Source organism: Pteropus medius, unplaced genomic scaffold, assembly GCF_902729225.1.
Source record: "Pteropus medius unplaced genomic scaffold, Ma_sr-lr_union100, whole genome shotgun sequence".
Taxonomy (NCBI): domain Eukaryota; kingdom Metazoa; phylum Chordata; class Mammalia; order Chiroptera; family Pteropodidae; genus Pteropus; species Pteropus medius.
This window is the reverse complement of record NW_024345601.1, coordinates 2,276,004-2,294,755: the sequence shown is the minus strand read 5'-3', so window position 1 is coordinate 2,294,755 and position 18,752 is coordinate 2,276,004. Positions and strand designations below refer to the sequence as shown.

The 18,752-nt window shown below is 35.4% G+C and overlaps 1 protein-coding gene across 4 annotated transcripts in view; it reads right to left on the bottom strand.

Annotated features, from left to right (window-relative positions):
* RALGAPA2 (Ral GTPase activating protein catalytic subunit alpha 2) overlaps window positions 1–18,752 on the bottom strand; it is a 291,465-nt gene that overhangs the window by 230,795 nt on the left and 41,918 nt on the right. For all 4 annotated transcript variants that reach the window (XM_039874353.1, XM_039874357.1, XM_039874355.1 and 1 more), the window contains exons 4-7: window positions 12,155–12,212; window positions 3,623–3,666; window positions 1,113–1,290; window positions 204–319 (exon numbers count right to left, since the gene is read on the bottom strand). In XM_039874353.1, coding sequence (XP_039730287.1) covers window positions 204–319; window positions 1,113–1,290; window positions 3,623–3,666; window positions 12,155–12,212 — 396 coding nt within the window. The remainder of the gene's footprint in view (window positions 1–203; window positions 320–1,112; window positions 1,291–3,622; window positions 3,667–12,154; window positions 12,213–18,752) is intronic.

Below are 18,752 nucleotides of genomic sequence, written 5' to 3'. Positions count from 1 at the left end.
CATACATATTCACACAAAATAGTGTGTATACCTGATCTTTGACGAAGTGACCTGGCACATACTCTATGTTTAGTTAAATATCACATAAAATCACCCCAAAGAAAAAGAAAAAATGCAAAATGTGAACAAACAGGAAGAGACAATGTTTTCTCTTCCTTACTCAGAATAAGACGATCACTGAATTATCTATGATTTGCTCTTACCTGAATGACCATATATTTCAACAGTATTTGAAGAAAAAAGCATGTTTGGTCCTCAGCGATCTTTTCCCCCGATATGGCTGGCAGGAGTGGACTGATTTCTTCTGGATATATCTTTGCTGCAGAGTGAAAAATAATGAGAACTCTTTCACTAAAGTAAAATTTTAAACAAGATTTTTTTAAATGGCCTCTATTAAAATACATCTATCCATCCATTAGACCTGCTCACACGGACCGAGCAAGTATGCATGAAGGCCTTACAAACATGATAACAGATGCCCATAAAGCCACCTTTTCCACTGGACCATTATTTTCCCTTTCAAATTCTGCTTTTGTCAGCCTAAGGTCAAATACCTGTCATTTGTCAATTAAGTAATATGCAGTTATAAATTAATGGCCCTAATTGGCAAGTTCCTTGAAAATTCATAGGACACAGTGGCTGCCATTAATAGTCCCATGAGGCCACTATTATCCTTCTATGAATGCTGCATGAAAATACTCAGCTGGCAAAAAGGGCTTGGGTGAGCAGATGAATGCCTACTTAAGAAACAATAAAGTCAGAGACAACAAACAGTAATTTTGGATAGTGGATTTAAATCTCATTAACAGCCAAAAAACACTCAGACATAGCATGTGTCTCTACTTTCTGCTATTGCTAATATTTGTCTCCTCCTTTCCATTCCTGTTTCGACCATTTCAGTAAATTTCTCCTGTCATTATCTCATATAAAATAAGTTTCAAGTCCTTCAATTCTAATGTTTCTAAGAATCTACTATGAATATGAACATGGATAATTCTTCGGAATCCATCTATGAAATCAAGATTTCTATTCAGGGAAACAGCAAACCAAGGAAATCCTCAATGTAACTTCAAGAGTCATTTCAACCTTTAAGATCTGTTCACATCACTCACCATCAGCTACACTAGGGCTCGGACTGATGAGCGTCTCCAGTGTACAGGGCCCTCTGGAGGAAACAATCGCTGGGAAACCAGGCACAAGGCAAGCAAAAATCAGCACCTGCTCTTCTGCACAGTTTGTCTGAAGTGCCTGAAGCCACAGAAGAAACAGCCTGATTCCTTCACATCTTATCTAAAAACAAAATTAAAGGCAACAAAATTAAACACATGTATTTGTAGAAATGCACTGCAATGTAGCATCAGTTCTGAGAAAGAAAATCTAGAAGTGAAAGGTATTGTTAAAGTACTACACGAAGTTCACTTAGTGACAAGTAAATAAGGATGCAGCAATACAGCACAAGAGTTAAGAGCTTGGGTTCTGGAGCCAGGATGGCTGGGTTCAAATGCAGTCTCTACTACTTTCTAGCTTAGCTGTGACCTGTGCAGAATCACTTAACTTCTCTATGTCTTAGTCTCTCCATCTGTAAAATAGGGATGATAACAAAATGTATCACAAAGTGCAGATATAGGATTAAGTGAGTTAGAACAAACAGTGCCTAGCTCAGAGTGCTATGTATTTTCTATTAACTATATTTCATTCCATAAGGCACAGTGCCCAAATCATCAATGCTCAATTATCCATGGAAACAATGTAAAGATAATCTTCCTCCAAATTTACACTGTGCTTTGAAGAGAATTTATGTCATGTCACTACAACATGCACATTTATAATGTTCTTGAGAAGCAGAACACTTAAAGCTAAATAAGACCTTAAAGAGCTGGCTCAATGGGATGGGACAGTTCTCCAGCTTGCCTGCCTTATGTCCCTACTCTATTCTCTCCCACACCTTTGCTATAGTCTGAATGGCTGGCATCACCTGGCAGAAAACATTGATATAGGAATTCTTCATCTTCCTCTGCACTTACTTTTAACTTCATTCCATTCCTAGAATTCATAAACACAGGTACCTCCATTTCTACATTCCTAAATGGCTGAAAAGATGATGCCAATGAAATAAGTTAAATAAGCAAAAGAGATGAAAAAAATGTCAGTTGAAAAATTAGTGAGTTCCAAATGTAGGCAACTGAGGGACTGCCTGATCTCTTTTCAATTACATCAAGGTGCTGATTCTGCTGGAGTGTGTGTTCAAGCAAAACACAAGGCTCTACAGAAAAGCCAAGAGGAGAAGAGCCAAAAAGGAAAAAAAAGAAGGAAGGAAGGAAGGAAGGAAGGAAGGAAGGAAGGAAGGAAGGAAGGAAGGAAGGAAGGAAGGAAGGAAGAAAGGAGAGAAGGAAGGAAGGAAGGAAGGAGGGAAGGGGAAAAAGCTTGGCTGAATCCCCACAGACATCAAATACACTAAGACTAGTGACAGTGTTACTCCCACTAACAGCAGATTCCACAGTGCACTTTCAGACGTGCCCGTGGACTCACTGCTGCTCTGCACAAACCTCCATGCCCACTCACACCTGTCCTCTCCCCAGTCAGGTGAAGTAAGTGATAACTGACACTGCTGAATGCACAATGCTATCCAGTGTCAGACAAAAAAAATGACATGGCTCTATGTATATCTAACCAAATCATATGAAATTTAACAAAAGGAAAAGTTTCTTCAAAATTCTATAACAAGTCTTTAATTTTTTATGTTAACTATACTAAAGATAACTAAACATAAATAGGCCAATAATAACAACTTGAAAGGTTTCAACTGTAAGACTATTAATTGGAATAGGCAGGACAAAATATGGAATCTATTATGAAGCTAGGAATAGCTTGCCTCCTTTTTTCAACATATAAGAGATACTTAAAATACCAAGTTTAAGTAGCTATGATTGTTTAAACTGGTATAAAGCCAAAAATGTATTAGCTTATTAAAGACACACACATAACTTAATGAGCAACTAGTGAATTATCTTCCATAAAATATACCTACCAGGCTGGCTTCTTTTGTCACTTACGTTTTAGTGTCATCTTATTCCAGCACCAAATGATATGTCATTATAAAGGCATATCCATTTAAAAATAAGCCAATTTTAACCTAAATTATAAGATCGATCTGCTGCAAATAAATAAATATTCAAGACTAAGGCTCTACTGTTCTTTTCCTCTATAATAGTGCTCAAAAATAGCAAAAAGAATTCAGAGACAACTAAAATTTTAACAAGATTACTGAGGTGAATAGAATCAGGCACGTTAGCTCTGAAGCTTAGAGAGGAACAGGTTCAACCCCTTCCCTTTTGATAATAAAACTGGAGCAGTTAGTGCCTTGCCAGTGGCTCCCTAACTGTACACAGCAGAATCAAAATTAGAATTCAGATCTCCAAACTCCAAATCCCAAGCCAGTTTCTCCTAAAAATATGATACAAGAACAAAAACCTCTAACAATATTTGTAATAGAATTTCTCAATTAAAAATAAAACTAAATGGTTTTTAAAGATTTTTTAACAGCGTAATTTTGTCACTTCACAGCACTAATAAATTCAAGAGTAATAAAAAATGCCATTATACAGTCATCTAAAGTAAATACCTTAATAGAATTTCCAGTGTGTAGAAGCTTCTTTAAAGTTGAGCCTGAAAGTTTAAAACAATGAATCAAAAATAGAGTATGAGTTTAAGTTTTATTTTTGAAATATCAGTTTTAGAAATGTTCTTATGAAAGATATAATTTTTAAAAAAATAAAAAGGCTGACATTCGGAAGCAAAACTATATCATAAAAGGAGAGATGTTTTTAAGATAAAAGTACTTGAACCTCTATGAACCTCTTCAAAATTCTTTAAAAAGAATCAAAATGATTGATATTAAAAGATACCCACAGTGGATTATGTGCAAATTATCTCCTGTCAAGTATAAAATGAATGATTTTTAAATCTCTAAAGGTAAAAATAATATAAAATTACTGCTCTAAGACACTTTTACAAGAACATTTCACAAATATTCAGGATAACATGTTTCTCTCTTTGCAGTGACAACCACATTAATGGGTTTGGTCCATCCACAAATCCTCTAGCAGAGTTTTTGGTCACTGTCAAGGAGAGGAATCAAGGTTTACTCAGAACTACACCAGTCAACAGCAAAAAGTTTGGTACTGCAGCACACTCTAAGTAGAAAAGTATCTCTTATGAAGATAGAAACATATTCCATATTATTACATAAATGTGTTCATATCCTTAGTATGAAGATGGCTGGTAACCCCAACTAAATATCATATTTAGTTTCTAAATAGGACTTAATCTCAAAAAAGGAAGTAATCTTTTAAAATAAAAAATATATTGGAAATCTTAGGCAAGAAAATATTTTCTTAAAATCAAATATTTTTTGAGAAAAAATAATTGGATATCAAGTCACATTTACTCCACCAGTGTATTTCAAAGAGATGTTCCACCAAGAAATAAAACCAGTGTCTCAACAATTGCTACAGGTTATATCTATGTGGATAGATACATGTATGTTAGTTAAATGCGCACACTTTAGAAATTCATTAGCCAGAACAAAATCATTGCATATGCGAAGAAACCTTTAATAATTGCTCTACTGTTTATAACACTGGGACTCTGGAAACTCATTATTGTTATAACTAGGTTACAGCACTAAATCACTAGTGGTTTGTGATTAAATAAAGTTGAAATGACCTCCTCTATCCACCAAACCATATCAAGTAATTTTTGGTCTAGAGTCAGTATTTACTGGGTTGGTTGCTCTCACAGCTAAGGTTCAAGTGCCTGTGCTCATGGGACTATTTTATCCCACACCTTTTCTCAACTGAAGGCCTTATGCCTTGCCTCCATGTTCATTCATTCTTAGGCAAAGTCTGGTCTGCCTCAGCTTAACATTTGTTCCAGTATGCCTATGAGGACCTAATGATGGGGCCCAAGAGACACTCCATCTCCCATGAGACTCAAGATCCTAAAGTGTGCACAGACAATTCTCTTTCTAGACATCTGGCAAATCCATCATCTTGCAACACATTCTCAGAAACACTTTCTCCTAGTCATCATGTGTGACCACTGGGGCTCATCAATCTTTCCCCTTTTTGGAATAGGTCCAAAGTTTTTATTTTAACTTCTTGTCTACCCATAGTTATCTATATCCATTCTTCCATACCCAGGAAGAAGAAAAATACATGTAAAACGGGTAGACTTTACAAAGAGACAAAAGAATGTCTGATCTATATCTGTCAACAGTCCCAGACTTTCTAAAATTAATCTGGTATTTGTTACAGCAGTAATAGAAAACCAAGACATATATATTTGATCCATTCTATTCTGTTGTATTCTTAAACTCTTGTACCTGTGAAGCAGTACAGCTTAATAGTTAGAAGCCAGATTGAGGAGCAACACTGCTGGGATTTAAATCCAGGTTCTGCACTTACTGTATAACATAGGTCAGTTACTTAATCTCACCATGCGTGAGTTTTTTCATCTATAACATGGGATAATAACAGTACCTACCATGGAGAATTATTAGAGGTTTAAAAGACTTAATATATATAAATACTTGGAAAAGTGTCTGGTACATGGAAAGCATATCTTCCCTCTGAGACAGGGCATCAGCTATTTTCTAAGGAACTCATTTTAAATCAGAACAAATTTTTGTAGTGGGGGCACACAGAAGACAGTTTTAACATGAAAACTGGTGATAAGTACCTGAGAGTCTTGTCTGGCTACTTTAGGTATTTCTTAAGACTCTAAATTCATAAAGATATTTCTACTCTAACATTACTTTTATAACATCCTTTTCAGTTTAATTTCAAAAAGTTTCTCTCTATATATTATATCTGTTTGATTTTTAAACTCTTCATCCAAACTAAGATTACACTCACCCCCATCTCTTCAATCTTGCTGGTTGTCACTATATTGTTTAATGTGAAAAAAGAATAAATGAATAAGTAAAATTTAATCAGTTGAACTGAGTCTATGAACTTCTAACTTCCATTGACTAATTTTTATTGTATTTTATTAGTATCCTTTGAATGTAACTCTTATTACTTTTGAGGAGGCAGTTAAAATACCGAGGCTGGGACTAAGATGAGAAGAGTGAGGGTTCTGCACGAAATTTAAGATGCCACCAAAAAACTCAGTAATCGTGGCGTGCAAGGTCTGCTGAAAGATGCCAGTGGAGCAGGAATACAGAACCTCCTGGCATTATAATATTAACAATAAACACAAGGGAGCAGCAGTCCACTGGAGGAATCTGAAATTAACGAAAATTATCTCATAATGAATCAAAGACCTAAATGTGAAACATATAACTATAGAACTGGTAGAAACAAACATGAGAGAAGATCTTTGTGATCTTGGCTTAGGCAAAGATTTCTTAGACAAGACTTCAAAAGCACAACCCATAAAAGAAAAATCGATAAATTGGACTTTATCAAAATTAAAAACTACTCTCTGAAGGACACTATTAAGGGAGTACAAAGACAAGCCAAAGATGGAGAAAAAATATTTCTAAGTCATATATCTGATAAAGCACTTAAATCCAGAATATATAAAGAACTTTCAAAATTTAATATTAAGAAAACAAACAACTCAATTTAAAAAATGGGCAATACCTTTAAGCATCTACTTCAGCACATACAGAGGAAAAAGAGCACGTGAAAAGATGCTCAAGATCATGAGTCATTAGAGAAATGCAAATTAAAACCACAATGGGATAGCATTGCACTAACATAAAAAGACTGATCATATTAAGTATTGATGAGAACGTGGAATAATTAAACTCTCATCCTGCATACCCCTGAGAAATGTAAAATGGTATAATCTCTTTGGAAAACAGTTTGGCAGTTAAACATACACCTTAATATGATTCAACCATCCCATTCTCAAGAGACAGGTAAGCATGTGTCCACACAAAAACTTGTATACTACAAATGGTTAAGGTAGCTTTACTTGTAGCCAAATACTAGAAATAACCCAAGTGCCCATCAACAAGTGAAAGGATAAACCATGATATGACCATACAATGAATACTGTACTACTCAGAAATAAAAAGGAATGAACTATTAATATACGCACCAACAGAGATGAATCTCAAAGTAATTATATTGAATGAAAGAAGCCAAACAGAAAAAAAGTACATACTATCTGATTCTATTTCTGTAAGACTCTAGAAAAAATCAATCTATAGTGACAAAAAACAGATCAGTGGTGGCCTGGCACTGGGAGTAAGGTGGAGAAGGGTGGGAAAGTATCATGAGAAAACTTTTAGGAGTGATGGTGTTCGTTATCTTGATGGGAGTAACATTTTCACAGGTACATACCTATGTCAAAACTTACCAAAATGTACACTTTAAGTATGTACAGTTTATTGTATATAAATTATTCTCAAAAAAAAAAAATCTATTTTTTAAAAAAGAAAAAACAGAGAAGGTAGCCTGGAAGTGACTGAGTGAAAGATCAGGAGGATGGAAGTTGTGGTCAAATAGAGGTCTACATGATGACAAGAGTCTAGAAGATAAAGTCAGGAAGCCACAGAAGGTAAGAGGATCAAGGGTCTGATGGGTAACTTGGTGTTGAAAAAAGGACCAGGACTGGGAGAGAGCAAAGGCATTTAAAAAAAGGCAAGTGAGCAGGAGATCAAAAGAAATGGCAGCAACAAGGAGGGACAAGGTCAAGAGAGAGAGGTTTCTGCAGAGGGGGTACTAGATGATGCCTAGATTTAGCCTTGGAGAAAAGAAATCATAATATCACCTATATACCCCTAAGAAGGACAGAGGAGCCTCAGAGATATGCTAGGTTTCAGGTAGCCGAGGAACTAAAAGCAAGAGGCTGAGGCTATAGGGCTGTTGCTTAACTCAAGAAGAGGACTTCTAGAAGGAAGAGTACAAAGTGGACAGGAGGGAAGAAATGCAGAGCACTGATGGTGAAAGCACCCCAGAGGACCCTGGGAAGATACCAAGTAAACTGAGGAGGCATTAAGCCCAGTCATTCCCTGGTGGAGGGATCCAGGTCCCTGGATTTAGCTCAGCCTGACTGTGATGCACCTCCAAGGGAGTCCTAGTGTAAAAGGCATGGAGAGACCCCTGCTGCCTTGAGAAGAGTGAGCTCTGGTGTGGCCTGACTATGAGGGACTCAAGAAGAGCTGTCAGACTCAGGCTCCTAAGGAAAGGTGAGAGCCCAGTGAGCCCTAGAAAATTTGGGAAATGAAGCTGCACATAGGTCATATTCACATCCCAGGTAATGTGAGGCCATTGGATAGCCCAAGGCATAATACCAGGGATACTTCTAAAAAGACATAAACAAATTTGCAGTTTAGTTATGCACTTGGTTTTTATACTATGCATAAAAAAACTCTAATTGAACAAATGGATTCAATTATGACATATATAAAACAGATATGAAGTACTGTACATGTGTGAATTTTCCACTAATTAAGCCTACTGCTTGAAGTCCAAGAGTTATTTCTTTTTAATATTTTTGACATAAAACATCTCTAGCATAAAATATATCCTTCCACTCACTCAGCAAATATTTATCGAGGACAAGCACAGCACTGTATGCTGAATGGGACAAGAAATCTGCTTTCTAGATGCTCATGAGCTGTAAACACTCTTAAAGCAAATAAACATTTAACTTGAATCCTGTACTTATAACAAATGGGCACATGAAGGGGTATCACAGCCTATCCTTGCACCAAGTATCCCTGGTTTGCTAATGTGCCCATTCTTTGTCATCTCTTCATTCTATGTCAGTTCTCATTATTGCACAGAGATAAGGCTTCAAACGGCCACCTTTATCCACCATGATTTACTGGCCTAAAACTGACTTCAGGGAAAATTTGATAAACTGACTTCAGGGAAAATTTTTTTCCATTTGTAATCAGTAATTAACATTTACAAATAGTTGAGTAGCAAGTTAGCATACACCATAGACTTGATGCTGTGTCAGCTGTTTCCCTAATCTTACTCTCTAAACATCTCTTAAAGCAGTATCTCTAGATGTTTGGCATAATGAACCAGTGTTTATTACATGCTATAAAACTTAAAGAGTTCAAATGTGCTTCCTCATTCAATGATTTATAAGCAAGGAGTCAGCTTTAAAAACCTTAAACAAAGAGAAACTTACAGACTATTATTTCCCTCTAAAAACAGTTTTAAGAAAAATTGAATTATCTCTCTTTGCTGTAGACAAAACATGATGAGGTGATAAGGAACAGATTTCAAACACCGTGGCGGCTGATGTTATAAATTACTTTCTTCCTTCTCAAGATAAAATGTGGCTGTCCAGTAGGTCTGAGAGCTTTTAAAACTTGCAGAATATAGCATCTGTTCTTATTTTAGGTTTCTATGCTTTTTAAAATTATTATCTGCAGTGCGGTACAGATGCACACTGAATCAGTGGTGTGTAAACCAAGCTTCAAGGTTCTAACCATATATTTCAGAGTATCCTGGCCACTACCAACTGCAATAACATTTAATTTAAAAGTATATACAGCACTGTTCTTTCTATTAGGTAAGGAATACCAGATATCTATAATGTAAAAAAACTAAAATAAGGAATATTACATACCTAAAATATTAGGCACTGACTAGTGAAAAGCTTCCTGTCCTAGCCTCAGAAGTTGTACAGAAGTCAAGATGCCAATGCTAAGGAGACATTTAAGGCACATTCCTTTCCTTTGAAATGTGCATTTTCCTTATAGTTTCTTAGCTTCTTCAACTAACTTGGTCAAGACCTTGGCTGACCAACAGTAACAGTTTTAACAAATCCAAATAAACTAGGAAGAATGCAAGCGGTACAGTAAGTAAAAAATTTGTAGAATTAGAAATCCATAATCCCTTATCAGCAATTTTGAAATCGAAAAAGCTATGAAAACTGAAGGTTTTTGTGTAATTCATTAGTGGACAGGAACAGACCTGATCTTAACTCATGCTATGGCCAATACCTGATTAACCTGACTGAGGTTCTTCTGGGTTTAATTAGCCTGCTGATGATGAATACTCGTATCTTAAGCTACAGAAATAATAACCAGACCCCTGCAGTGTTATATACAGACATTGTGTGAATATTCACTGTATATCAATGCATCACAGTACCATTCTGAAATCTGAAAACTTCTCATCCTAAAGCACAAATTCACATCATAAAAGAGATGTGAATCTAATACCAATTTCTACCTAGTTTGATACATCATGCAAAAATATGCTTATTTGAAAAAAACCTGTTTGATTCAAGCACTAAATATATAAGCATCAACAATAAGATGATTTTATATGCAAATGCTCATACTTCAGCATTCTGAAACATGACTCACTCTGACCACATTATAAAGCCAGCTTATTCTACACACGGGACAAGCTAGAGAAACACTTGCTTTTGTGAGGCCCAGGAGACCTACTACTCTGCAATCACAATCCAGGAGTCACTGTTCCTGGTAAAATGCTATTAAACTGGGTAAAAAGCTACTTGTACCAGCAGTTTTAATAGTAACCACATGGTAGTGGGCAGAATTAAAGTAATACCACATAATGCCTACTAGATGCACAAAGTTTCACAACACAAATAGCAAATTAACTTCCACACAGTTCTAAAAAATTTATTCATGCTGGAGGGGCTTATTAGTCTTTTAGACATTTTAAAGTACTATCTGAAAAAAAAAATGAGTATCGTTTTCATATGACATTTAAAAAACTGAAGAATTATATCTTGCACAAGTAAAAAATAGTGCATGTACTTATTTCTCGGAGCATCACAAACCCCCATGATGTTTCTCTAGATTATACTTAGCATTTAACTTTGTTTATTTTTACTTTAATTTAAATACACAAGGTCAAAGCATCAATTAAGCAGAAATGCTACTGACAGCTCTCTAAAATTTAAAGGAAAACTTTCTTTGTTTGAAAGATTTAAACTATCTTTAATGATTTAGTCACTCGGTTCAATAGATATATTTACTATACATATTTTACTTTCTTTACATTTATAACATATAAGTTTAAATCAGTTTATAAAAGGGTTAGTTACATTTTCCATATAAGTAATCCTAAATTAAAATCAGGATTCTTAATTTTGAAATATCCACTGAACACGCCACATTCTTTCAGGTTTCATGTCTTTCACATATTGATTTCCTACCTAGAAAGCCCTTTCCACACTTTCCACAAGGTTCAAATTAAAATTGCCTCACTTGAAGCATTCCTTAATTCATCTAAATAGAATTATTCAACTTTTCTTCTTTGCTACCATTATACTTTTTTCAGAGTAACAAATATGCTGTAATAATTTTTTCTCTAACCCCCACTAGGCAATCGGCTTTTACAAGGATGGTGAAATATTCTGTTTTTGTCCCAGAACTTTGTACACAAATATCTCTCCCTCAATAAATATTTTTAAAAAATGAATGATCGAACAATTAGAATTCCATTATAAGGCTATGCTCTCCTCAAACGTGACCATCTGATAAGAAAGAAAATGTGTAGGAAATGTCAGAGTTTTCTAAGACAGAAGGATTAAACCAAACACTCTTTAAACAGAAGGTACAGTTCACAATCAATAGCACAAATTATTCCATGTGTGCTATGAATATTGAGATGAAATACTGTGTGATGTCCGGAGCTGGACAGAAAAGGCAGCGATGGTAATTTCAAGTTCCCTCTTGCTGCCATATCCTACAGAATTCAAACAGAATGAATTTGAGTCAGTAGTAAAGGCTTGAAGAACCAGATTTTTTGTAATGAAAATATAAAATTACTTAAGAAAATTTCTCTAGATCAATGTTTCTCAAACTTTATAAACAAGAATCCCCTGGGGCTCTGGTTAAAAATGTAGACTGTGATTCAGTAGGTCTGGCTGGGGCCTGAGATTCTGCATTTTTTAATGAGCTCTCTGTTGAGGCTGATATTGCTGGTGTAAGACGATACTTTAAGTAGCACTTTTAGAGCGCAGATAGATACTATATTTTCCTCCAAAGTTCAGGTTGGACTTGTCTCAGTTTTAATTAGCATACCCTTGTTAATATTTCTTGCTATAACCTATCTTGATGATAGTAATTATGTAAAACTATTGAAAATTCAGTTAGAAGACATCCATACTACTTAAAAAATTATTTAATTGTTCTTACCTATGCTCTGGTAATGCCATCGAAAGAAAATTCGTTCAGGTAGAAACTGCAGTATTTTCTATAAAACAAACAAAAAAATTCATAAGATATAAAAAGAAAATAAACTACAAATTATGCATTTTCATGATAGGCCTATAGCCTATATATAGGCATATATATTTTTTTTCAAAAAAACTATTTGTAATAACATAAATACTGCACTTTATCTTATACCCCAGTTTCTTTTATTTGCCCCACATAAGCTTCTCTGAATGTTTTAAAGGGATTACTGTCTCAAGTATAATAATCCCTAAAGAAAAACAAACAAAACTAAAATGATAATTTTATTTTAATAAAATCATTGCCATTGCTTAAATATTAAAAAAATAATTTCTCAAATGTCAGGTTTCCCAGTTTTCTTCTTTTTCACCTTCCTCTTCCCATTTCTATTATAATCATTATAAGTCTGGATAGGAAGAAAGTTGGGAAGAAAGACGATCAACAAAGAAGATGACACTACAAACAACTCTGTAAAATAACAAAATGAGACAAGTGGCAAGAATTTCTTGAAATAGCTAAAAATAAATTCTAGGATTGTAGTTATGAATACCTCCACATTGGTAGATACAACAAAGAAGAAACTTATGATACACATGAGTATTTGACTAATAAAGCTTTTCAAAAAAAAAAAAACCTAATGAGAATGACTTTTTTTTTTTTTTTTTACTCTAGAACAAGTTTTGGCAATTTATTCTCAGGTATTATGACTCCTCCTACTTCATCTGCAACCACTTTTTTTAAAAAACATAGAAATCCAAAAACTGGACTAAATACATTTCTTGGTATTGATAATACTTTACTATTTTACTATGAAAATCCTCATTCTAGGTTTATTTAGCTTAATATTCTAGGATTTTAAAAGATTAGGTAAAAAATTTATATTCACTGATAAGTATATTTTCAGGCAGCTAATAAACCATCTCCTCCATTTGAGCCAACTTGGGGTTTAGTTTGGTTTTGTCTTAACTTTCCAACCGGGTCAGTAATAATACACATGTTATTTCCTTAATTTGTTCTCACTTCACAATAAAGGGATGTGTAAGAACTTCTGGGAAAAGGGAAAACAGGTAAACTTCCATCAAACATAACTTTAAATGGCATGTACTTTTTCCTTAGTCTGGATGCTTCTCCACCCATAGCCTTACACAGATGGTGCTGCCTAACCATCCAGGTCTCACTACGAAGGTCACATCCTCACAGAGATTTTTTTGAGTATTCTATCTAGAGAAGCCTGGCTCCTTTACCATCCCTCTGATGCTTTCTGCATCACCTGTTCTATCATTTTACAGTCCTCAACCCTAGCTGAAAGGATCTTGCTGGTTCACTTATTTCAAGGCACCATTCCCTCCACCAGAGTATAAACCCAATAAAAGCAAGAACATCCATCTTTTTCCCTTAAGTATCCCCAGTACCTACTGCACTGGGACACAGTATATGCTCAATAAATATTCAGTAAAAAAAAAAAAAAAATTCAGAAAGCCCTTGTCAGATTGTGAATTTTACCAGTAATCCTGATCTTTGCTATGGTCCTATGTTCACATTAACATAAAATGTACCTTGTTTTTAACAATAGTTACATTAAAATGTATGAGCATGCTTGCTTCAGCAGCACATATACTAAAATTGGAACAATAAAATGTATGAGCATTTTTAACACTGAACTTAGTGAAGAAAACCCAAATAAAAAATAAAAGCTATATAATTTAAAAGAATTTTTCAAGATCTGATAAACATAAATAATATAAATGTATTTAGTTACATTATTTGTTATAAATTCTTCATGCTACACATCTACACAGATAAAAATGCTATACGAACATCAAAGATTATTTCTGATTATATATATTAACAGTAGTACACAGCTGGATTGTATGCTGAAATCACTAAAGTAAATGCTCCCCTACATTTGCATTGCAGACTTCCCCTAGAAGAGGTTGATCTGTTATCTTTTAAGCCCATAGCTCTAAAAAGTATCTTATATTTTGTTTTACTATGTGATAATACTTTACTATTTTACTGTGAAAATCCTCATTCTAGGTTTATCTAGCTTACTATTCTAACATTTTGAAAGATATGTGATAATGCTGTCATATACTCAAACACAAACACAATAAGTGCATATGCATCAAACACTATTTAGTGAAAAATATTTTAACTAGATACCAAATTTGGCATTTGAAATGTAAAAATAATATAAATGTGAATAAAATAGTTCTTACTTCTAAGGATTTCATGATTAATGGGCAAGAGAGAAAAAGAAAGTAAAGAAAATGTTCAGGAGACAAAAAAGCCTGACAGAAGTTTGTCTGAGGTGCTACAGAAATGAGGGAGAAAGCATGTCATCTCAGTAGGGGCATCATGGAATGCTTCCTGGAAAAGAGGCCACTTGAGCTGAGGCTTAAGGATTAATTAAATTAGTCTAGCGGAGAACAGAAACAGATGGAAGTGCATATGCGAATGCCAAGCGGCTTGATACCTTAAAGGAACAGCAGAAGCAAGAGAATCCGCTGGCACATGGGTGAGGAGAGAAGAAGATAGGATTAGAGAGGTAGGTCAGGTCGAGGTTAATGGAGTGGTGCACAGTCCCTAAACAAGTTGCAGCTGGAAGTGAATTTAAGATGACTGAGAGGCAGAGATGTCAATGAAGAGGCAATGGTAGTATTTCAAATGAAGAATGCAATGGTCTGGACCAAGGTCAGCAAGGTAAAGAGGAAAAGCATATGATAGTGATATTCAGTAGGTAAAATTGTCAAGATGGGCAGGTAGAGTTTTAGTAAATGGAGGACTCCAGAATGACTCCCCAATGGCTTACTAGATGGCAATACTTTTATCTAAGATATCAAATCCAGAAGGAATTCCAGAATTGAAGCATGTTAAGTTTGGTGTTAGATATCTTGGAATTTGAGGTGTCAATTGATTATCTGAGTAGAGATGTTACTCTAGGCAACTGAATATAAGGGTATGGAGTGCAGGAGAAGGATTTAGAAGGTATCAGGATACAGAGAGCAGCGGAAGATGTATGTATATGAGATACCTCTGGAAGCGAGCTGAAAATTAGATGATGAGATGAAGCCCTGGAGGTAACAGTGCACTGAAGTTCTCCTAAGAAGGTTAAGGATGAAGAAGGTAGAGCAGAAGCTAGAGAAAATGTGCACAGGTCAAAGAAGAAACTTGATGTGCCAAGTGTTTATATGTTTACTTGTTTTAAAGATTAGAAATACTTATGATTATTTATATGTACTACTAGTTAGAAAAAGTTAAAAATGCTGGCAAATGTGAGAAAATTGATGCTACATAACAAAGTAACTTCAGCATTAAATCAAGGTGCTCAATGTTATCTGTTGCTTGGAGAACCCACAACCTTTGTCAGCCAGGCACCAAATGCTAGGCAGAATAGATCCATCTACAAACTGTGCAGAGTCAAGCAGCTCTTTGAGGAAAAAAAAAAATCAAAATAGGTCTTCACCTTGCAATATACACACACCATAACATGAATTTTTAGATGGATAACACACACACACACACACACACACACACACACACACACAAGAAAACTAAGTGTAAAAACTACATTATGTTTTAGGTTCCATTATATTTAAAAGGAATCAGAAGTAAAAACAAAAAGCCAGTTCTCTACAGAATATTTTAAAAAGAACCCACACGAGCATTGTCCTAGCAACAGAATGTAAACCTGAACATCCCTGTGAGCTGTAGAAGATGACACAGACATGAGTGAGATCCCAGAGAACTGTTTATAGCTTACAGGAAAACATGCCAAGCAAAGGAGTTGGTAAGTAAATAGACAACTCTGGAAATGAGAATAAGGACAAAGGTCTCAGCAGTCAGGTTGCTGCCAAGCCAAGCAAGCAACTCTAGAGCCTGAAATAAGCACAATGTGAGGATAGACTGGGAGGTCTCTAGACTAAAGAAGGAAAGACGGCCTCCATTTGCACCTATTTTATGATTCTTGAACTCAAACTCTCTCTTCTCTAAAAAATTTACTATAGAGGCTAGTTCAACATGTTTGATAACAAATGAATAATAATTGTTGCAGGCTGAGTTCTCTGGAAAGAAGATGCTGTGGTGGAGTTAGGAGTGCTAACGGTTATTGGGGAGTAACACCTGTGAAAGTGAAATGAGAAAGCAAAATGGGGCAGGGAGCGTCAGATCACCACAAAGAGCCAACAAATGTCTGCCAGCCTGGCGGGAACTCTGGAGCAAAGATTGCCTGTTAAGTAGCTCCAAGTGCCTGAAAACGGTGAAGCCCTTGTACTATTGCCTCACTCTCATTGGCTGGGGACCACAATGAAAAAAGGGTGACCATGGCTGGAAAGCTGAAGGCATTAACAGCCGAGGCTGCCAGCTAATCCACTCCTTGCAGATGGGCAGCAAATTCTTTCTTGAAGGAGAATATGAACAGCACATCTCTATGTCTGCCACAATAATCTTCAAATGATTAATTAGAATATTCTCATCATATTAAAAGGCTGACGTACTAAGAGAAGTGTACCCTACTTCAGAAACATGGTCTCTGCTGGCATTATTTCTCATCAACTGGCTGCTGCCTCACATTGATGGAAATCTGGGTCCACTGATTTCTACCCATACTTTTTCTGCCTCCTTCTTAAGTGAATGGCATAGCAGAGGCTACACAGCAGTGTCCTACTTTCTCATGCATTCTCCTCCAAGGGGACTTGGCACATCAGATACATTCCAGGATCATCTTCTGATCTCGTCTTGCCACTTAATTTTAAAATGTCTTATAGAAAACAATGAGAAAATACTCTAAAGATTCAGGATAGATCTTATCTTAGACTACATGAATGCTTGGCATGCCCACTATTCTTCAGATCCTTACTGTAATCATGAAACCAATTTGGCACTGAATCATGCTTTTCAACTTTCCAAAATACTTATTGGTTTTCTTGATTTAGGTTTCTTTCCTTAGTATGCAACAAAGAAAAAAGTCTTTTTAATATCAAGAAAAAGTATACAGCAAGACGATGTGTATCTAGATGCTTAGATACTGTCTGTTGGACATAAGTAATCTCTAACTTGTTCTGAGGTCAGGCCTATCATCATCTCCACTTCTGAATTTACAAAGTGGATGGACTTTAAAGAGATTAAAAAATACTCAATAATGTTCAAATATGAAACATCGTACTCAATATCTGAACTACTAAGAATATTCCAATATGGACAGAATCCTACACAACAACTCAAAGGCTGAAAAATCACTCACACTGATGCTTCTTTTTGTACCCAAATATTGCAAGGGCCATTTGTATGCATTAAAGTCTATAAGGTCAATAAAAATAAAGCCCCACACAACCATCTGCATCTAAATGCTGAGCCTGTCTCTCAGAAAGTCCCAGATGAAGCCTACCTTTGCTGAGGTAAATACAATATGGCATTTCTACTGCAGCCAGTATTCTAAGCTATACTACTATGAATGCCATATAAGCTATTGACATTCTATTTGTAGTTTCACTGCGAAGTAAAATAAAAAAAATTTTTTCAGGAAAGCCACACAGTATGAATAAATATTACTTTTCAGAAAAACACATGGCTCTGTTTAATGCTCAGTGCTCAGGTGCATCTATATGGTAATCCATTATAGCACACTCAAAATCGAAATTGGGTATTACTACTGATCAGCACACCAGGGACTCTGTCATTCTTTTAACTGATTATCCATAGTTCTTTTTTCTTCAGAACCTACTGCATGACTAGGAATAATGCAAAATGTAAGGTGGAGTTTGTACAAGATGCTATAATGTACTTGATAATTCCTGATCTTAATTAAATTTTGTGGGAAACATTTTTTTCAAATTATTACCAAATGACTGTAAAATATCTCAGTAAATTCACACTTGATTTCAATTCCACTTAGAAAGGAAAGACAGTGAAAAATGTGGAAAATACTACATACTAACTCATATAAAGTAATGTACTAAAACAATGACAAACTAAATCTATGTCCAAGGTAGAGAACACGGGGAGCAACTCTCCCTGAAACTAGCTGCATGACGCAAGGATGCTAGGTAAAGAAAATGTTGACCAGGAAGAAAATAAAAGGTTTGGTTTAAAAGAAGTCTTAATTACCTTTTGAGTTATAAATGTTTAGAAAACTTATAATGAAAACTGGGCAGCTGGGTTTAAAGGGAATATTCTATGAATGCCTGTGACACAAAGATAGTCTGGTTTCAGAAGGACTCATGTAAGTAGGAGCCCAGTGGCATGAACCCCTCCAGGTAGACCCACAGAGAGGGCAACTTATTCTTTAAATGTCCTGGGCCTGGCCACTCATCTCTTAGTAAAAATGACTCAATTTTCTGATGTGGTCAGAATACTGACATTGAACTCTGCTTGGAACCTTAAAATTTAAGAGAAATAGAACTAAAATAAGGAGCTACATAATCTTAAAAATAAGACTACATTTTTATCTAAAAAAATGTAATGCTTTTCTTCTTATACAGGCAATCCCTTCCTATCTATTTACTCACTAGCCATGCTGTTACTGAGAAAGGAAAGCCCAGTTCCATCTTGTCACATTCTT